Genomic DNA, 22304 nt, shown 5'->3' on the forward strand with positions numbered 1-22304 from the left:
GAAGCCCGATTCCTTGTGGGGAAAGATAGACTGTACCTCAATACAAATTACAATAGGCGCTACTGCCCTAGCTTATATTCACTTTGAGTTCTGATTGTTTTAATTTCGGTGTCCCAGTAACACTGATGTAATGAGGTGGAAAGTCTGAACTTGGGTTCATTTCTTCTTGCTTTTTTCCTCCTAGAGCTTTTGTGGTAAGACCTGGCGAGGAGGGAATAATTCTGAAGGCAGTCCACAGGGTTCAGAGATCACCTGCCTGTCTATTTCTGGATGCTTTGCTACATTTTGTTAACGGGTCTCCAAAAACTTCCTGTTTGGGGCCTGACTCCTTCAGGCAGGTGGTTTATTGAATTGTGTGATGGGAATAGGTGGATTAGATTTAAACTTTTGTTCTTGCCCCTGGCATCTCATCTGCATTGGTCTGGACAAACAATGCCAGCAGTTTCTCCACTCGCTGCATTCAGCCAAGTGAATATTCCCAATTCAGTTTTTCAAATGACTGTGCCTGGCATTGTAAGTGTGTTGTGGAGTTTTGGCTCCTTAAAAAGCAGGTTCTTTGGATCTGTTAGTTCACGATAAATCCTTCTCAGACCTTTTAAGCTTGCAGCTTATTGCCTGTGTAGACTGCAGTAATGCCCAAGGGGGTGTTACAGTTTACCCTTCTGTGTGACTGCCATAGCCAAGCATGCAAATAGAATTTCCAAAGCCATGTGAATTTTTTGTTGGGAATATGTGGGGATGGTTTTGTAATCAATTTTAAATAGTCTTTGGTAACTCAGTTGCTTATCTTGACTCTTCTGCATATTTTACAGTTTGGGGTTTTTTTATATAGTGCTACTTCTGAAAGACTGAATCCATCAAAATACTGCTTGGTTCAGATAATGTATTTTGCTATTTTCTTACCTGAATGGGCAACTCCAAAAGCCACTTGGATGGCTTTTAAATCTTCTAAGATGTTTTTTCCTAGTCTGTCATGTGCAAATTGTATATGGTGGAGTCCAGCAAAAAATTATTAACAGTTTTTAAAACACAAACAAAGCAGAAAGTGGAGCAGGAGATGCATTTTCCCCTTTCTTTGAGAAGACTTGGGTTTGGCAGATAGTGGAATTCTTTTTTGCATGTAATCGGATGAGAGTATATCGCAATAACTGTAATCTGTGTTATTGGCTGAGTGAGTCCCATCTGTTTGTGGTGTTAGGGATGTGCAGTACCCTTGGCCTCTAAGCTTATGGACACAGGGAGCAGCACAGAAGGATTTAGAGAAACGAGTGCAGTCACTGAAGGCAGTTGCTAAAAGCGAGGGAAAAATTCATAATGCAACATGATATTCTCTGCTGACACCCTGCTGAAAAAACTCTCTGGTTAAACATTACCCTTAACGAACTTTAGAAGATAGTGTGTAGTTTTTGATTTCTGCTTACTCATGAGATCAGCTTCTTTTCGTGCAAGATCATCTGTCATATCTTCTTGTTATCTGCCTGCTTATTATGGATTTCTTCATGCTGTGTCAGCTTGTGCTGAGCTGGGGAATAATTTTAAGTAGCAGTCTGAACCGATAAGGAGAAAATTCCGATTTTGTACTGCAGGAAGTACTTGGGCTTGACTTCATGGTAGTAAGTGTACAGTCAGTACTGATTTTATTTATTTATTTAAAATATTCTTGTCATTGTCACTTCACCCCAGCTGTGGATCTGGCACAGTATATACTTGCACACTTGAATCTCCATTGCTTTTCTCCTGTTAGAGGTTGTAAAGGAGTGAGCATCCTGAGAAGAGAACTTGCTTCTGCAGGTCTCCTTTCCTTCCTAGCTGGGCTGAAGGAACTGCTGAGGACATGTGATATTTGGGTTTGGATAATTTATGTGAATGAGTTGTCTTTCAGATCCAAACTCCTAGCCACCTGCCCAGTGTTTGGTTTTTCCTCTTTCACTGAATGCTAAGGATTCCTATGGTTGCCACCTTTGCAACCATTTCTGTTGGTTCAGAAAACTGTTGAAGTAATTGCACAGCTGTAGGGACAGAAGAATATTGAAGTCGAGAGCCATTTTTCGTATTTCAGAGTTTTGTTTCATAAGGTGAACATGGGTTGTAGGTTCCTCCCATTTCTGTCAACGGATTTTTAAAAGTAACAGCTGACACTCCTCTGTACAGTATTTGTGTTCAGAACATTAATGTGGTTGAATGGGTGTCAGAGATGTGCACATGTTTAAGGCTTGGAAACAAGCTCCATAAATATGGACTATCGGTGTATATTCAAAACTGAATTCAATGGATGTAACCAAATACCTCTTGCTGTAATTACTCTCTGAAACACTGCCCTTGCATCAAGTCAACGTTAGGTGTCCTAGCAAATGCATTAGGAAGAATAAGGCTTGCATAAGGAACTAAATACATCCCAACAGCGAACCTGTTAAGACAAAAGAAACCATCTTTCTGTTGTTCTGGTGGAGGGTGTATGTGAGAGGGGAGAAGGATTAGGGTGGTTGACTTTATTTCCTGGAAATGAATAGCATACATTTTTCAGTGCATAAAACGGATATTACTCAGTTTGTGACCCGCTTCCTAGTAGAAGCGTCGTGAAGCGGGGATTGGCTTAAATCTGTTGCCTGCGTTCCTCACATACGGTATTGTGTGATGCTATCTTGTCGCAGAGGCATGCAATGTGCCACGATGTATAAATAACCCTGTGTGTCCAAGGCAATTTGAGACAACGTGCCAAATATTTAATGAAGCACTGGGTCTTGTCCTGGGTACCTGGTATATATTTGGGAGTAGGTATCTGAGAAGAAACTGCAGCAGAGGGGTGATGAGTAATGTAATACGCCCCAGCACATACTGTAGAGCTGCTCTGTACGGTAGAGTAAGACACAACCAGCGCTACAGGTCAGCCGCATCTTATTTGTAACTTTGATGCCTAGATAAGTGGACAGGTAAATAGGCTAATGTGCACTCGGCCAACCTGCTTTGTGCATGTTGTGGGGAAAAAAATTGCCTTTGGTATTCTCTGTGGAGTAAGTTTGATGAATACTTCACATATCAATTTTCAAGATAAATACAGAATAGCATGCAGAGGGGAATGGCTTTTTTCCTTTGGGAGCACCACATCTCCCCTGGAGGTGGACTCAGCAGAATGCTGACCTTGGGCAGTTTGGCATGCTTTGTGCCTCAACGCAGAGTTCAGGTATCCTGAGGCCGAGGGCAGCCCTGAGAGGGAGATGGCTCTGGGAGGTGGGAAGCAGCGGGTGCTGGCACGGGAGGGAGGAGCTGTGCTGTGGAGGCCTGGGTGTGTGTGGCAGAGGTGGATGCTGGCCCCTCACTTGGGGAGAAGGTCTCTCTCTGGGTTTTCTTGGGATCTGGGAATGAAACTCCATGATGGGAAGTTTTCCTCTGTGTCTTTATGTGGGAAAGGAGATCCACAAGGTCTTAATCTTACACTTGCCTATGCAAAAATGGAAAGGGCAGGGTTATTTTCTTTCTCTCCACTTTCTTTTTTACTGAGGAAGAGTTGTGATTGTTTCCCGAATGCATGCATGTAGAGGGGTCCGGCAATATTTCAAATGCAGAAGCTTGATGATATTTTAATTTTCTTTATGCAGGCATTTAAATATATAACACCAAACCTGTATATAGCTACTTCCTGACTTAATGAATGGATCAGTGTTACTAGTAACTTGTGTGTAGAAGCACCGTCAAGTTCAGTTACGGAGTCAAAATGTTTGTCTCCCGTTTATTTTATGCTTATCATGCGTTAATACAGAACAAAAGGAATTATGCAGCTATTTCAGAGCAAGGTGAGACATTTTTGTGTGTTGTTCACAACACTTTCCTCTCACAAAGGTAAGTCCAAGGTTGAACCTGACATTCCATAAAATACACAAATGACTTAACACTGTATTTGACAGTTTCTTGCCTCAGCTTTTTCTAATTGAGCATTTGTATGCATCCTTCATATGGTCAGGTAGAACAGGTAGTTCTACAAAGCAATGTCAGTATGAAACTCTTGCCCTTTGAGGTAAAGCTTTATGGGTTCTTTGACAAGTAAAGCATTCAACAAGACCTAACTGACCCAGAACTTAATAGGATACATGCTCCTAAAGTAATCTGGCTCCTTTGAAATCTCAAGCTAATTTAACTACAAACACTGGCTTCTAGAAAATAGCTGTATAATTATTTAAGTGTCACTTTTAGTTCACCGATTTCTAATACAAATGAAGGAATGTCATATATATTGTAGCAGGCCTGCATTTGCATACAGGATTTAATTTAAAAGTAAATATCAATGTGGCTATATCATGTTTTTCACTCACTTCTAGTGAGCAGAGACTGTGAACCACTAGTTTTCAGTTTTATTTGCTCTACTGAGGTAGCATACAGACAAGCAAAGAATGGCAAGGCTTTCCTTGTCTGCTCGCCTTACTGGCTGTCGTGTAGCCAATCTGCTAACCCGCGTGCAAAGTTTATTGAAAATGTGTGTGTGAGAGAGAATTATTGGTACTTTTGTAAAAGTAGAAAGCAAACTTCACTACTTTGTCTGGCTTTCCTACAGGTATCAACAGACTGTAAGGTTGTGATCAGTGCTTCTGATGAGTTCATGGAAGCTTTCCTTGTATTTATTTTTAATGACTGTTTCTCTAATGAGAAAAATGCACCCTTGTCATACTAAGAAGTAGCTCATGTTTTGAATCCAGATTTTCTAATTTCCTTATGGGTTTTGCCTGCTATTTCGTTGCCATGTTGCTGGGATATTATGCCAGAGGCAGGGCTGAAATTAATGTGTTTTTTAATTTTGGAGGAGGAAGTGAAGCCAAACAGTGTTTTCTTCCTTGGGCTGATGATTCCATTATGATTTTAATGATTATTCTGCTTTCTTGAGGGAAGATACATTAATCAGTTATTTACCATACAGGCCTGTATTCACTTGAATAGTTATCTGTCAAGTATATCTGCAGTCACCTTTCTATGTTTAGAAATAGATCCTAATTTCTAATATTTCTTACCTGATACATTTTAATCTTAAATAGAATATTAACTGTTTTTATGCTGTGTGAATAGTTGCTTTGTATCTTGTGGTGTGTTGTGTTTTTCTTGTTAAGGCTTCTTAAACTTCATTTGTAATGTTCTGTCTTTTCCCATAGTTACAGATTGGTGGGAGGGGGGAGATAAGAAGAAATTGCCTTTATTTTCAAATTGGTGGTTGAGCATTGACATACCCGAATACATGCTTAGTCATGTGCTGTGATGCTGATGAGTTTCGCTTGGCACACCCCAGCAGGTGCAGTCCCTCCCCTGTTTTCAGCAGAGCCATCTTCGCTGTGGTGCAATTGTAGATGACTGGGTTTGTTTTACAGCAGTGACACAGTGTAATGCTAACCTTGCCAAGGCTAAGGGGAAGTGGAGACAGCTGAACTTTTTGCTTGTATAGCACGTTTAAAAATTTCACTCAAGATGTTGTGACTTGAAGGTTTTGGTCGGTGTCATTTAGAAAAGCGTAGTGAACTTCGGTAAGAAAGTATCAAAGTAGCAGAGAGACTCAGGCCAAAGGGTCTTTTGCCTTCCAACAAAATTGTATTTTAGTTGCTCGTTCAGGTTTTTTGCCTTTACCTGTTTTTTCTCTCCTATATTCTAGATTATGTTCCTATCGTTTTTGATTAAAATTCCAGCAGTAAAATTTTAAGTTGTGAGGTGTGCTGGTGTGCAACCTCATAGGGATCAGAAAAATAGGATGTAGGCAAGAATGTAGAGAAATCCATTTGGGAACTCCTCTTGTAGTTGTGTTGGTAACTGTTGCTAATAATCTGGGTTTTCTGTCTGGGAAATGTCAGCGTGCTGGATTTATTGTACTTGTTAACACACGAAGGATCTGTGCCTGTAAGGTTACAGCAGCCTGTCAGAGCCCAGATGGGCTCTTTACTCTGTGAAGGTAGCGTCTGCGAGCGCAGGCCCTTCCTCTGCCTGCTCGCGCATTTTGTAGATCCAGAGAAGTGGAGTCATGTTAGCAGTGACTGTGCCGAATGTCTTTGTTGAGATCCTTGCCTCTGCCTGTCGGGCGTATGCCTTAAACAGATTTGCTAACCTGACCTTTTAACCTGCTGATGATTAATAGACCTTTGCCAGAGGACTATGAGATGTGGTTGCTCTGGTGTGGCCCTGCCAGTAAAGGTCTGCCACGAGGTAAAAGGAGTGATCAAGTAAGTGTAGCTGCCCCAAGTGCAGGAAGATGGGCTGTGAGGGGCCTGCGCAAAGCTGTCAGCTTCTGTTTTTAGAAAGGAAGGGTGCTTTCTGCCTGATGTTGTGCTGACCTATTTAGGATATAGTCTGACCTGCAAATATCAAGGTGAAGTGTTCATGTGTTGCCATACACTGCCTGCCAAGATGCCTTGGAGAAATATGCTTTGTAAAAGTTGATTCATCATTAGTTGATTCGCTGGATATTACGAATCCAATGAAGTGCCATCTTCCGGACTTTCTTCTAGTAGACCCAATTTATATAGTCCAAGAGGGGTTTCACATGCACATCCTGTGGGCAACAACAGGATGGACAGTAGTGGCCACTTGTGTAACTCAACATCTGCAACTTACTACTCTTTACAATTTATTTTTTTTAGTCTCCATTTATGCAAGCATATGGCATCTTGTGTTGCAGTGCAAAAAAGAAGCTAATAATTGAAGAATCCTATCATGTCAAGTCATTGAAAGCTAGGAATAAACTGTTCTGGGTGTCATTGTATGGCTGCGTTAGAGGATGTCTGGTAAGCACAGACTTTGTTGCTAAGGCTTCCGAATTTTTCTCAGTGTGCTTGTCCAGAGGCGGCATGCTGGCCACGTTCGCTGGCAGGACTGGTGCTCAGCAATGGACAGAGGTGGAAGAGTCCCAGCTATATGTGGTGGGGTGAGGAGGACTTTGGGTCATGGAGCACAGATAAACCATCATATGAAATACAACAAAAGAGTTTTTCATGAAGGGCTCCACATCATTAGTGGCAGCAGGAGCCCTGGGATATGCACTTACTAGCCAAATCACTGTAGTACATCCTTGGGTGTGCGTGTGTGTGGTTTTAAATCGGCAGTTTAAGGTAGCAGGTAAATCTGGCTAGAAAGGAGCCTGTTTTTCCTAGATGCAGACAGCGCTATGTCTGATGGACCTTATTTGAAAGGAATTCCCTGAAGTTGATAGCATCAATGAAGAAGTCGAGCTCAGTCTAGCTTTGATAGAAACATGAGGTCTGCCAGCCTCTCATTCTGCCTAGCTGCGCCAGGCACCAGAAACACCACCAAAGAGACACTGATGTTCAAAGCCTTTGCTATGATAATCTGTGCTGCACACAGGAGGAGGTTCTGGAGTATTTGAACTTAATGTATTTCATAATGATCTGCGCTTGGCAGGAATGAGCACGGGGGTAAAAACTCCCATGTTGTACCTTAAAGAAACGGACTGATTCTGTGACTGTTGCACTAGTTTCCTGGCCTAGAAATGAGTGATGGAAACCTCTTGACTGGCATACAAACTTTTTTCATGCTGCTGTGCTTTTTTTTTTTTTTTCCTTTTTTTCCCTTTGGCTATTGGTTTGAGAGTTTTAAGTAGTATCTGGCTGTACTGTGACTTGCATGCAAAAGGAAGCACTGTTCCTTGAAAATTTTGCTTCCAGAGCTGATAAAAATTGCCTTTAAACTTGTTCCATCCTTCTTTCTCTCCAGATTATTTCATTTGAGGTTTAGTTTGTATGTTGACTCACTTTGTTGTTTTTTGAGGGGTGAGCTCATACTATGCAAATTGTATCCATTTGGACCTGGTGTGCCAACTGTCCAAAACTCCTGGTATATGCCTCTTTTTGTTCTTTTTTTTCTTCCTTCTGTGCAATAACAGCACAATACCTGAAACTCAATTGTGATCACATGTTTGTGGGTGCAGCATGTACTGAAGAACCTGTTTTTAACTTCAGTTCAAAACTGAAAGGGGAAATGCTGCATCGTAGTTCAGCTTTAACTTCAGAAAATACCATTGCTTTTCTTTGCTTTATGCAGTTTATCGCTTGCTTATTCTCTTTGATAATGCAAGTAGCAGTTCAAAGCAACTGTTTGTGGGGAGAAAAAATGAAAATATTCATCTGTCTTTTTAAAAAAAAAAAATGTACAGGTCCCAGCTGGGAAGAAAAGCCAAGGAGGCAAAAAGCATCCAACAGTACCTCTGAAGTTTTTTTCTTTTCTCTCCCCACACCCCGGTGCTTTACAAAGCTGAAAGGAACTGCATGATCTTTAGGGGTGTTTCTGCTAATTTGGGTTTTCTTTTCCAACCTAAATGATTCTGTGATTCTGGTGAGTGGTGTGGCATGGGGGGTCCTTCAGCTGCCCAGCCCTATGCAGCATCTATCGCTGTGCTGTGATGGAGGCAATGGCAGATTTGGTCTGGTCCAAACACAGATCTGCCTTCCTCTGTCTGTGCCCATCCATCACCAGCCACCTCCATGCTGATGTCCAGGACAAAAGTTAGGCTCAGTATGGCAGTGGCAGAGTGAGACGTGAAATGCAGATCACTACAGCCTATAATTAAATGGCTAGGAAAGTGCAACGCAAGCAAAGGCTAGTTCTGGGCTGTTTCCATGGGCTTGTGAACACTTGGAGCCCCATGTAGTGAGGTCCAAGCATGTCTTTTGAAAGATGCTGCAGCAAAGCTGATGCTGTTTTGTGTGTACAGCTCTTGGGGCACTGATTGCATTAGTTCTTAATCACAGTAGTAATAAATCTACTGTATTTGGGCATTAGCTAACTCTCTATTCCTAGTAAACTAGAGCTTGATAAAGCTTGAGTGTGGATAAAGATCTACTTGCACATTTCAGTGAAATAAAAGCAATACTTTTTACCTGTATGCAGAGGAGAGGGAGAAATCTGTGCAAATGTAAAACTGGGGAGAAATCTAAGCCAATATAAGGTCTCAGGCTCAGTAATGAAACTTTTTTTTTTTTTAAAATCATATTCGTAAACTGGAGAACTAAACAATATTTCCTTTATGAATAGCTTGCACCTAGAAATTTTTCTGTCCATCTTCTTCCTGATGGTCAATTCTCTGTTTTCCTTCTTGGTCTCTGTAAGCTAGGGGATAGTAAAATTGTTTGAACTGCATATGAAGGAACTGTAATAACAAAATGCATCTTCACGTCTTTGGTTTGCTTTAGGTAAGCACATTTGATGAACGGAATTTGGGTTTTCTTCTGAAATTGAAATCAAATGTTGAGTAAAAACTTGGGGTGTTCTGACAGTTCCCATTGCCCAGCTCTTCCTCTTGGCAGAGCAGGCGCAGTGAGGGAGGAGCTCATGCTTCAGGGGCTCAGCCTCGGGGACCACGCAGGGGCTGTGGGCAGCCCACGGGCACGGGCCAGCAGGCATACGACCGGCTGACAGAGGCTGGGCTGTGTCGAAGCAAAACTGAATTGACCCAAGATGTTTCTGTAAACCACCTTCCTTCCTAAATCGTTGTTTTCTCTAACGAAGCTCTAATCAAGACCTTGTGCACCGGGTGCTCTGCAAACCCAGAACCAGTTAATCCTTTCTCTCCCTGAAAATTACAAACTGAGAGTTGGGGCACCAAAGCAGCTTTAGCGCTGTCTTCCTGTAGCTGTAGTAAGGGGAAGAAATGTGATGCCTTTAATCTACTCTGGTACTGCAAACGTCATTCTCTAAATAAGCAACATGTAATCACCATGTGGCGTCATTTCAGGATCCCCAAACAGCTGTAGCTGTTATATGTAACCTCATGTTAATATATGGGAATAAAACAGTAACACTGTCTTAAAACTCTCTGGATATGTCTAACATACCTGTAATGTTTTTTTGTATTTGCACATGCCCAGCTCTTTAAAACCACTTATTAATGCTGACTTTCAGATATGTATGTGTTGGTGTTGGCCATAGCCTCCTACAGATGCATTCTTTTGTTAAGAAAGTTTGGATCTTCTATACAGTAAAGCGAATGTTAATCTAGATGACAGAAAAGTAACTTTTTGGAAAAAAATTACATTGTTCTTTGCCTTGGCACTTCAGAAATGTCTGTGTTCCTACAGTATCTGCCCACTTACATGCAGTGAGGTACTGCTACATGGAAAAATAAATTTTCCCAATGAAAGAATGCCTAATGAAGAGCCTGATGATAACATCTTCTATGTATTTAAGCACAGGTCATTCTGTTTGGTAGGTGATGGGAAGCAAATGGCCAGTGTTGCATAAAGACTTTAATATGTGAAGGTACATCCACCTCTCGCCTTCAGTATTGTTGACAGGACTAACATAGAGGATTTAAACCTCAGGCTTTTGGAACCAGGCTATATGATGAACAATTACTATTTAGAAGTACTTTTTTGGTGTTTCACTTTTTCTGGTAAACTTTTCTGTGATGGAGAAGATGAATCATAGTTTAATTCTGACTGTATCTCAGCTTGCCTTGTGAAAACAGGGGGTGCATTTGTCATCTCTCCTATTATTGGATAATGATGCTTTGCCCACAGAGGTTTCTTTGAAGAGGCTGCTTCCTAACAATTTATTCTCACTGTTGGTTTTTTTTTCTGATGGATTTCCCAAAAATAATGTTTCAAGATGTATTTTGTTGTTTGACTGAAAGGATTTTTCTGCAGCAGAAATGGATGATGTTTTTGTAACTCTTGGAATCTTTATTTGGTTTTTTTTATACTTTGTTTTTCTTCATTTTTTTGGGAGGGCAGGGCTGAGAGAGGGTAGAAATTGTCCTGCACATTTTCTTCCAAAAATACTGTTTCTGCTTTCAGAAGCGATGTCTTTTTCTAGTCTCTTCTGGTAACTATGGGTCCAGTTTACAAGGACAAAAAAAGAAAGCAGATATAAAACAATCTCAGTAGCTTGTTTTTTTTTTGTCTTCTCAAGTAAACGTTCCCTGGAGCAGAGTTTGGTGTTTAACCTAAATTTTCTGGTTTTCCACCACCCTCTGGCTGACTTGTCTGGGTGTGGCTTCGCAGTTCTCCACTCCATTCAGAGGTTGGTATTTGGTGGTGAATTGACATTACTGTAACCAAGGAACCTATCATTCATGACTCAAAACTGCTTTGGGTTTTTTTTTTGATTCTTTTTCTTTAACTTATTTGTGGTTCCCATGGATTTCGGTGTGACAGATAACATTAATACCCCAATAAGCCACAGGAAGTATTGTGTGCTAGCTTGCATTAAAAAAATTATAACATCGGAATGTGTTGATTCCTAAAAGCATGTGTGTATACATACAAAAATATTGCCCAGAATGTTTTATTTCTTTGATGATTGGCACTGCAATACTGTCTGTGTTTTCAGTGGATTAATCCTGGTTACTGATCTGGAAGTCTGATGTCTACAGATGTGGGCAGCTCTGCCAAATGAATTATCATGGCCTGGAGCCCTTGGGGTCTTGCAGCCCTCGTGCTGACTGTTTCTTCCTCCCGTTCAGCTCTTGGGTACTTGCCACAGCCCCAGTAATGAGAGGGAAACATACTGAAGAGAAAAGCTATAACCAGAGATCCACTCTTGGAAAAGCAATCTGAAACATGCTCCGGAGAGCTTTTGGCATGTATTTTGTGAAAGCTAATGTTAGTGCTGTTCTTTTTCTTCCCCTAAGACATATCCTGGGCAGTTTGCTTCAGCCCACCCGTCATTTCGTATTTTTGCTTAAAAAACCCCAAACAAACATTAATTTGCTTTTTCACAGAAGTCCTGAGGGGAAACAAAAGACAGTCTTATTTTGGTATCCACTGCTCTCTGGTCCCTCACTGCAAGGCACTTTCTGGCATCTCCAGTTCTCAGTTTGAGTAGCAGCAGTGCTGGTCACCTTTCTCTACTCCCTAGTCCCTCTGGGTCAATAGTGACCACAGTAAGGGGACAGGCTGCATCGGGGCATAGGGTGGCTCCCAGCTGGAGTGAGCAGGAAGGCACCGAGACTGGTGGCCCCCTTTGCCCCATGCTCCTTGCTGGGGGCTGTCAGCTGCCTAGAAATGGGGTGGCACCTCTTCGGGCACCACGAGAGGCCTCAGCAGTCTCTTGTTGCTGTGTCAGTACATAGCCTACCTCGCTGCCTCGTCCTTCTGGGTTATCCCTATTCTCAGAGTGTCATGAACCAACATTATTTCCATGATTGCTGACTAAGAGAGTCTGCTGTTTCCTGGTTCATGCATGCGTTCTTTTTTCATGGTGTATTTACCTCCATAATTATGTCCCCATGCATACAAAGGGAAAGCTGTACTAGAGTAACCGCTGTTGCCAAGTGTGGCTCAATTTTGTTGGTATAGCTGCATCTATACTGTGGATTTTGCTGACATAGCTCTGTCAGCCAGCGGGTATGCATTTTTTCATCCTCATCACAGACACAGTTGTGCCATGTAAGTTTTCCCCATGACCTGGGGGTGAGGAGCAGAGGGGAGGACACAGGGCTGTGGGAGTGAGTGGGATTTCAAAGCTCCCACTGGCAGCTGGGCAGGAGTGGTGCTGGAGCTCCCTCTGCATCCTCCTCTCGTGTTGTCCACCCCTGCTCAATGCGCTTGGCCCTGCTGCCTCCTTTCTGGATGTGATTTTGGTAACGGTAAGTAGGGTATTGCTTTCTTAATTTGTCTGGCCAAGTGTCGTAACATCCTGTTGAAAGTGGAAAATATTGTGCTGATCAAAAAACAACCAACCTACAGCCTGTTCTGTGATTAGCTTTTTTATCTCAGCTGTTCCACTGTGTGAGCCTGAAGTTGGAAGTGTCACCATAGGAAAAGAAAGGCAGGATTTTCAAAGAGCTTCAAGTTTGTCCTCTTAATTGTTTTTACTGACAGTATTTTCATAACATCTTTCTAATTTAAATAACAAGTGCCTTTTCTTAAGAGGTACGCTTACTTTTTTGCTGATGTTATTAATCCTCATGGTATACTTTTTTTCTTTGCTCTTATGATCCCAACCTAGGAAAACATCAGCATAAACTTTCTACTGTTGTTTATATTGTGCTTCTAATCTACTACAACAGAGCTGAAAAAATGTTCTTTCTTGTAACCAGTCTAAACAAGAGTCAGGTTTTAGTATCTCATTTATGTATAACATTAACCCCAATGACTGTGGCTTAATCATCTACAGTCAGCTTTGAAGATGTAGACTATATAGAAACTTACGACCTTGTAATAGAGCTTTTAGCACCCTTGTTAGAAGTAGTAATTTTTAAATACTCACTGTAACTGCACAGAATAATAATTGGGCTAGAGACATTTTTCCTCAAAAACATGGGACTTAAAATTTTAGAGTCACAATTAGTTGTGTAGGTACACCACCATTGGTTTTTTTAAAAAAAAGAAAATGTCTTTATTTTAGAACTCTTCAGAAATGCGTTAGTATTTCTGATCAATGTTTCTGGTAAGTAGTTTAAGTATATGCTGCATACTGCTGCCTGGAAAACCATGCATTGACATTCATTTGAAGTACTTGTGCTTCTGCTTTGCAAAATGAGCATGGGGGGCAGGGTTAGTGGTGCTCACAGGACAGGACTTTCTGTGCAGGCGGCAGAATGGTGTGAACCCCGTGATTGCCAGTTTTCTGTTCTGTGTTATCTGAAATCTGGGTTGCGAGAGTGGCCGTATGGCAAAGCTAGTGCAGTGTGGCTTGGGCCCACCAGCAGCTGCGGCAGGGGCAGGCGTCTGAGCCTCCATCCCTGGCATTACGTACGTGGACACCATGGCATGTGTCCCATGCTTTACCTGTGCCAACGCTGTATGTTTGCACGAATGGAGATATGTACAAGCTGCTGGCTTATGTGGTTGCTCTCATTTTACTTGTCAGTGTCTTAATGTATTCCCACAGTAAAACTGGAACGCTCACACCAGTAACATCAAGAAACAACTGGACTATTTTTAAAGCCTTCAACTTTAAAATGCGTGGAATGTGACTTAGTCTGTGTGGTAGATAAAATCCCACAGATGGGTCATTTTATTTTATGCTTCCTGTGAACATATCTAAAATATTCATTGCAAAGTGTTAGTGTACTTGTGCACATGCTTCCAGCTATATTTTATTGTGGGATGATTCCAGATGTAGCAGGTTAAGTCGGCACAGCAGCACTTGTTGGAAGGCTTATGTTTGAAATGTCTCATATAACTTGGGCAAAACAAGCTGATAGCATGTACGGTAACCTTGTAAGTTCATAGGCACAGAGCGTCTCGGTAGGAACTGTTTTGAATTCCATACTTGGCCTGAAAAGTTATTTTGCAGGAGTTCTGTGGAAGTCAGCTTTTTATAAAACTACAGCAAAGTAATCTGGCTGTGTTTATAAAGACAGTCTGTTTGTGAGGCTTTGTTCAGGAGCAGTTTCTGTTCATTGATGTTTCTGTTAGGATTGTACATCTTAAGAAACGTGTTTTCTATTTGTCACCAATAGAAAACAAGTATTTTAGGCAAAGCTACTTCTGTGGTTTTTAACTAGTTTTATAAGCAAAGCAAGGCAGAGCTTCAGTTGTTACCAGGATCACATGTAAATTTTTTTTTTTCCTTTTATGTCAGTTCTAGGAAAACATGCAAAGAAACCAAACCACGGAGAAACTATGTTTCCTCCAGATAGAAATATTTATATTTAAAATGGTCACCATGAAAACAAAGTGCCTAACATGAGCAGAAACTAAGTTGAAAAACCTAGAAGGTCCTGTAACACAGCCAGTCTCACTTGCAAATTTCAGTTACTGTAATGGTATTGAGATTTTTAGGCAGTTTTGTCAGGGAAGAGACCGCAGAAACACTGTAGTTTTTACTGATGATGAGGAAGGGCCAAAGTAAATTATTACTACAGGTGCTGCAGAATCCAGTCTTTCGTTTCTGTTGATGTTTCTAACCTTAAGCAAACAATAAACGTATTGTATCCTACATGCCAAACTGAAGTCTTAATAAAAGAATTTATTCTTGGTAAACACGGCAGAATTAGGGCTGTATTGAAAATGGAATCAGGATTAGTGGTATTGAAATGCAAGGAATTTGATTCTTTTCCAATCTCCCTGAGGAACATGTTCTTAAATACTAGAAACAGAGCATTAAGGGACTAAGAAAGGACTTAAGTGCTGCAAGTTTGAATTAAAGTTAGGGTTGCTCTTTCTTCAGTGGGACAACTGAGCCAAAAAAGGTTTTTTTATTTTTGAGTGTACTACCTCAAAGCACTGTTGGCAAGCAATTCGCATGGTACTGCTGTCAAAAACTTCAGTTATTTTCATTTCATACTCCTATATGTCAACGTTATTGCTTGCTTTATTATGCTGAAAGGCTTTGTGTGCAGACATGAACCCGCTCCATATATCCAATTAACTAGTGATAATTAGTGGAATTACCCTGAGAGCAGAGGCATTTTTTCACTATTCTCAAAATCATCTGCAGTAACAGAGCTTGTTCCACTGACGGGAAATATCACCCAAGACTGAAGATGTTTGCTTTCATACGTATACATCTGTACATGCACCATTGCTTTAATTTCTGCTTTCCCTCTGTCCCTTTTCCATAGCTTTCCTTTAAATTGTATGAAGATCTTCGCTTTCTCCTTGGGTAGCCACCAGGCCCAAATAGTACTTCTCAGATTTTCTCATCTGACATTCCTGTTTGCCCCCAACTGGAAGCAGAAAGGAGGTTGGGCTAACTTGTGACAGTAGAAGGATCATCAAAATGCAAGCAGTGTCTGCACTTTGTGTCTGGGAGCCCTTCAGAGACTTCTGTAATACCATGGGAAGCTGCATGGAAGGCCAAATTCTTGTATGTGCTTTATACATCATGTGTGGGACCTAAAATGACAGTTCTCGTTAGCTATGAATCTAACTCATGGATGCTTCAATTCTGACTTAAAAGAACTGTTTGTCTAGGCTATTTCCTGCTCCATAATTCTCTTTCTGTGGCCCAAATTTTTATTGGCTCTGTAGCACTTCAGTAAAGTTTCAAATAAACATAATTGTATTTTTGGATTGTGTTTCCAGAGGAAGTTCAATGGCCACTTTGAAAAGCATAGTTTGCAGTTTCAGCATCAATGCTCACCTTGATAAGACTTACGGATCTGTATTTCATCCCTAGAGTGATCTATATGATGAAGGAAGAAAAAGTGTAAATGATAATACTCTTAAGAACTCAAGTATTTCCCCAAACACTGTTGGGTTTTTTTTCCACTACAGGTAAGCAGTTTATGCATTGCCTCTTAAGTCTTTAAGACAGTTATAGAACAAGAAACTTTAATTATAGTTAAGAATTACTCTGTTCAACTTCTTGTCCTTATTGCATTGTTTCTAGTGAGGTATGTACAATACTGTGGTGAAATATTGGTGACTCCTTAGAAAAAAGATGCATACTTTTCCATGAGCTGCATATCCATCTTCTGCACCATCTTCTTCTTTGTCATCTGTCAACACAGTGTTCGTGCCAAAAAAAGAAAAATGGAAAAAAAAGTGTTGTTTCCAGTAAGCCAGAAACCCCAGTAACCAGAGTCTCCTTTCTCATCCTGCCTTTCTGACCACAAAATGTGGCTTTTTTGGAGAACATGACCTCTGACACAGCAAGGCGAAATGCTTTGCTGGTGAGCAAATGTCTCTGCTGAGATGCCACTCCTCAGCTTTTCAGTGTGGACGAGATGGGAGTGTTTTGGAAGTTCATGAGGAGAAAATTTTGTATCCAGCAAGAATGGCCTCAGTACTGGCTTTGTGGTGTTGGAGGAGGGAAGTTCTAAGGCTGGGGAAGGTGTCCTGGCTGTCCTTCCCAGCTTCTGTCTTTCCCCAGTGGAAAGGCAGAGGAAGCCCAGGCCTGCTGTGTTTGTGTGTGTATGCAACACCTACTTCCACTCTTTTGCATCACGCTAAAAATGTTTTCCTCCCCATCCCTTTGCCTGCAGTGGCTCCTGCTGATTGTCTCTTCTGTCTTCTCACGGTTATCAGCCCTGGCACATGCTGCTTTTCTTCCTTGGTCGGTTCAGATACAGCTCTACTCTTTGAGCTTTATCTTCCTCCCTTCCTTGCTGGATGGAAACAGCTGAGGCTATAAAAATCTCCTGTCTGTGAGCAGAAAAGATACCAAATTGAAGAGCTTGTGATCAGGTTTGCTTATCAATTATGCCAGAGTTAACCTTTAAAGATAATTGTGTTATATGAACGTGATAACAGTCTTGTGGTGAGCTGAGGAAAACAATGGAGAGGAAGTATTGTGTTATAGCTGTTAGGTCAGTCAGAGTCTTTAGTAGCACTGCCGCGATAGCAACATGAGTTTATAGCGATTAAGGAAACCTAATCTGACTGCCACTCCCTTAGCTGAAATGTCTGAAATGGAATGTTTCACTGACACTTCCCCACTCATCAAGAAGCTATTCATAATTATTTCAAGAGAAAAGAAAAATACTGTGGCTTTTCTGTTACAAAAAATATCACAGGCAGCTATGGAAGTTGGGTAATGTGTTTATCCTTGATTTTAATTTTTTTTTTTTCAATGGGTCTTGAATCCTGGGGTGCCTGTAATCGAGCTGTTTAAGCCACTTTGCAGCATCTTACACTGTGCTATTGCTATCTTTAGTTGCTCTGTGTTGCCTTCCCCTTGTATAGCGCTCGTGTGTAAAGCTGAAGCCTAAACATACATTGGCCTTTCCGTGTGGCAGACCTTTCCGCATGGCAGACTCCTACCTTTCCCTTTCCCCTAGGGACTTCTGGATCTATTGGCTGGTTTTGGACTGACCTAAAAACTGCTGTGTAGCTCTGCATTCCCAGAGCTGGGGCTGGTGAGGGTCATGCTGGACCCCCCTCCCAGCAGCACTGGGGCAGCCAAGGTGGCCGGGCTCCCCCCTGCCGGCATGCAGTTGTTGGAGGGGTTTGCTCACTAATCATTGAGGACTTGAACCTGGAAAGGTGCTGGATGTCCTTAACTCCTTTTGAGTCAATGGGAGTTCATGGCACTCAGTTTCTTGGAAAATTAGACCTTTTGGAAGTCGGAGCATATAAAATGTTTGTGCTTTTACCTCACAAAGCCACAAAGCTCTTCAGAAAAGGGCATGGGGCATACTATAAATGAAGTATTCATAGGGGAAAACAAAAATTTCCTGACTTATTCTTGGCACCAAATATTTAATCATGACATTTGGTCTAAGAAAATGTACAAACTCTCAACATTGCCAATTTATTTTGCCCACAAACCAACAACAGACTGATGATGTGCACACAAAGGTTATTTATTTTGAGCTCAGCCAGGGAATGTGAGTATTCCAAATGCTTCCTTATATCTCCCCATGGGATCTCTTAATAAGTTGTGTAATATTTTTCTGTATTAGAGGATTGTAAGATAGGCATGGTAGGCCTCTGCTTAAATACACTGGTTATGTTTTCTCTTTTCTTCTTTGAAGGAAATGCAAGCAAGAGAATGGTTTGTGAACAGTGTTAAATTAAAAAAAAAACATCAAAGGCCTTTCTAACAATTTATTCTAAAACTATCAGCCAACATATGATGTTCCAAGCAAAATAAATAATTATGTGGGAGGCTAGGCAAGCATTGATTTAGTTTTTGATTTCTTGGACTAGTAGGTAAATCTTTAATAGCAAGAAAATGAATACATTACTTAAATCTCTGGACTTAAGTTCAGGTAGACCCTCTTCTGAGGACAACTTTATACATAACCTGTAACAATTTTCTTGGAAAATGTGAAAGCCACTTGGATATATTTTCTATGGACCTTGGCTGACTCTAAGATGCTCCCCATTAGAGACTGAGAGCAAGGTTAAAGCAGGATAAGGGAGTGCCGCAATGAAAGTCTTTTAGTACTTGCAAACTTATGTTAATTTAGAATAGCATTGCTCTTACAGAATGTAAGGGTATTTATCTGGAGTATCAGACCCGGTTTGACAGTGATCATGTTACTAGGAAAAGCCAGTGGGGCTTAGTGGGCCAAACATCATTACTTTATGTCATCAGCACATGACAAGGTAAGACTCCAAATGCATAACTTTAGCATTTAACATGTGGAGACGTGGAGATAAAATTCCTTTCAATGCACTAAAGCACTGAACCCTTTCTCATTTTGGCAAGAGAGTTAGAAAAAAGGGGAGAGCTCTCTGGGGTTACTTGTTTTCTGTTTCTTCAGTTCTGGTGTAACTTATGATAATGTTTCTGCTTAGCCTGTTTTGTGCGTCTTCTTGTGGCAAGTGATTGTGCCAATTCTAAATTGCTTTGGCTAAGCTGCATGCTTGGCCCTAGTTTGTGCAACAGGAGAAAATTCCCTCAAGTAGTATTGACTTTTAGCTGCAGGTTTCTAAGAATTCTCAAGACCAAAACATTACCGGAGATGTACTTGCTGTGACATAAATTCTGCTTGGGAAAAGCATCTGGACATTTGGTTTTTCTTCATCTGTTATCCAGTGCTTACCACTGAACAAAAATTAAAGAAATCCTCAGGTTCTCAGTGAACCTGGTTGTTTTTGAAGCAGTAGGCTTGAGTTTGTCGGGTTTTTATAATAGTCTTTGTGAAGTACATGCCATGACAGCACGAGTATGTTATGTTTGCTTGTAACACTTATCTTGGATGCCACTACAGACTTTTCATACCTGGTTATCCAATGGCCATGTGCTGTGGTTTTAGGTTCATATTGGATATACAGTTTGTGGGTTTAATTTTGTAAGCAGAACCTGCTTCAACATGACCTGTGTTTTGTCTTTTCTAGGAATAACATGCTTGGAAGTACTTGGTAGTGTTGATCACCTGTACCCCAGCACAACAGCTCCAGCTTAATCCTTTTCTAACACATCTCTCAGAACATGGGGGAAAACGATGATGAAAAATACAGTCAAGCTGGCCAGATATTTGAAAACTTTGTACAAGCATCAACGTGCAAAGGTACTATTCAGGCCTTTAATATTCTCACTCGCCAACTTGAATTAGATCCTTTGGATAATAGAAACTTTTACACCAAACTGAAATCAAGAGTGACCACATGGAAGGCCAAAGCTTTGTGGAACAAGCTGGATAAAAGAGCAAGTCACAAAGAGTATAAACGTGGAAAATCTTGTATGAACACTAAGGTAAGTGGAGAAGTTCAGTTTTGGATTTCATAGCTTAGAATCTTTTAAACTTGTTTTTCTGCAGAAGCAAGGTTTATACCATCACATGCAATGTGTCCGTTCCTGTAGCCCTTCCTTTAATATACTTTTTGAAACTGGCTGATACCAACTGATTTTGACAAATTTTCAGGTAGTTTTGTTCTGCAAGTTTTGTGGAAGCACACAGCTTGTAAGAGTGGTCCTAAAAGCACCCTGCTTTATAATCTGCCTCAATCACATAGAAAAGAAGTTTTCTTTCCTCTTTAGCATCAATCAGGCATAAGATGTAAACTTATGAGGCAGTGGGCTTAATTCGTTCCAGGCTCACAAGAGCTACTTACTTTATTAAACGGGGTTTTGCAAGATGCAAATCATACTATATTCAGCAGGCTCCTCTGTTTGCTGCTTGGTGCATGCTGTAAGAGACCAGGGCTGGCCAAATGGGTTTCAACAGTAGTTCCTAAACTGTTCTCTGGAAAGTGCTACTTGGAGGCCTGAGGATCCGTCTTTGTCATCTAGCATTGGCTCTAGTTGCTAAACAGCAAAAGAAAATCCTGCATTATTTAGGGATTTAAATACTTTCCTGTAACTGCTTTTTTGCAAGCAGAATGTGGATAATTGCTATGTGGTAGTTAGTAAAGGAGATGGTCTGCTTAGTTGTGGAAAGGATGGGGAATTATTTTCTCTTCAGCAGAGCATGCAATACCATATTTTGATAGAGAGACCTAATGAATGTTGGTATAAATCTTGTTGATAAAACTGTACAAAATACTCTCATACCACTTGTTTCATCTAGCTATCACAGGATATTTTTAATAGCTTTGTCTGAGAGCAATTCACTTCTTTACTGCAAGGGATAGCTAAAAGTTGCCCCAAGAAGGGTAAGTTTTAAGAAGCTACTTGACTGTATAGAAGTAGAACAGAAAGGAGGGGCACACTGGGGAGTAACTAGATACCAAACTGGAGGACTTTTTAATTAAAACTATCCTTGAAGTGTCATTTTATGGACTCAGTAGACAGTCAGTGTTGAAGGCCTTTTCCTTCTTCCTTTTACCATTGCATTGAAACTTCCCAAAAGCACCAGGGAGAAGGACATTATGTTACCTTCAGTACATAGAGGCCTCTGGTTTTATTTATTCATTTTTAATAAGCTCCCAATTATTATGAACTTTTTCTAAGGTAATAAATGTCCTGACTATGGTTTTCTTTAGGAAATGAAGAGTGCCATTACAGCTATTTGCACTGCTTTCCTGACAGCCTCTGTTTTTATCCTTTCCTTTTTCCCGTTGTTTCCCTTTTTGACCTGTGCTTCCTTCCTCCCTTTTGTTCTTTTGAAAAGGCCTTAAACATATGTCACTGAGCATATTTGTGATGAAAACAGACAGGAAAGGCAAGGAATGAGAAAGTGTCTGATGATTAACAAATGATAGGAGATACTCTACATACACCTCACCTACACATACAGCCCCAGGTCCAAATCTCTGTGGTTAGGTTAAGGAAGTATTTGCAACACAAAAAAGCAGTTTTAAGAGCCAAGTGAAATATAAAAATGAAGTACTTCTTAAGTGTGACATTACAAACCCAAGCCTGGTTCTGCGAAGTTCTTGAGCAAAGTGATTAATTTTTATATAAGGTGAGAAGACTCAAGGAAATCGGTTGGTACATAAAATACAGCCTGTGTAATGCTTTACAAGGTTGCCAGGCAGAAGGCTAATCAACACCTTCCATGGCGTTGGAAGTATGGTATTACTGCTCTTTGAGAGTAAGGTTTTATTTTTAGTAGCATGGTGTAAGTATTTGCAGAAATTAATGGACATATCTATGATGCATATATGATCAAATTGCAAATGAATATAGAATGTCTGTATATGAACAGTGTGTGTATAGATACTCTGTGAAATACTTGTAGATGTTCATTATGAACCTGGACCATGCCCAGACCCGCACTTGACTGTGTCATCACTGATTTAATGCAAGAAACATGAATCTTCAGATTGCTGCAAATGAAAGCAGTAACCACAGTCTGCGGGCTCTGTGGGGATATCTACCAAACATTCCTCACATGTGAATCACAGTCTGCTGTGAAAGCCTATCTATGCAACATGAATGAGAGGAGAGACAGTTGCGAGGGGACGGCGGACTCCCTGATCATTGCGGTGGTGTACTCTGACAGCCCCACTTACAGATAAGGAATTCTCAGAAATGCTGGCAGTCCAAACAAAGTGCCAGTGCAGAGAGATTAGGCTGCACTATACATACCACGATTTTCC

At 40.9% G+C, this 22304-nt stretch overlaps 1 protein-coding gene across 2 annotated transcripts in view; it reads left to right on the forward strand.

The window, feature by feature from the left end:
* The first annotated feature begins 19663 nt into the window (after nt 1–19663).
* MICAL2 (microtubule associated monooxygenase, calponin and LIM domain containing 2) overlaps nt 19664–22304 on the forward strand; it is a 61063-nt gene continuing 58422 nt past the window's right edge. For both annotated transcript variants that reach the window (XM_035891255.1, XM_035891256.1), the window contains exon 1: nt 19664–20016. In XM_035891255.1, the coding sequence (XP_035747148.1) occupies nt 19753–20016 (264 nt within the window). In that variant the 5' untranslated portion in view covers nt 19664–19752. The remainder of the gene's footprint in view (nt 20017–22304) is intronic.

The sequence above is a fragment of the Egretta garzetta genome, unplaced genomic scaffold (assembly GCF_000687185.1).
Source record: "Egretta garzetta isolate BGI_Z169 unplaced genomic scaffold, ASM68718v1 scaffold573, whole genome shotgun sequence".
Lineage (NCBI taxonomy): Eukaryota > Metazoa > Chordata > Aves > Pelecaniformes > Ardeidae > Egretta > Egretta garzetta.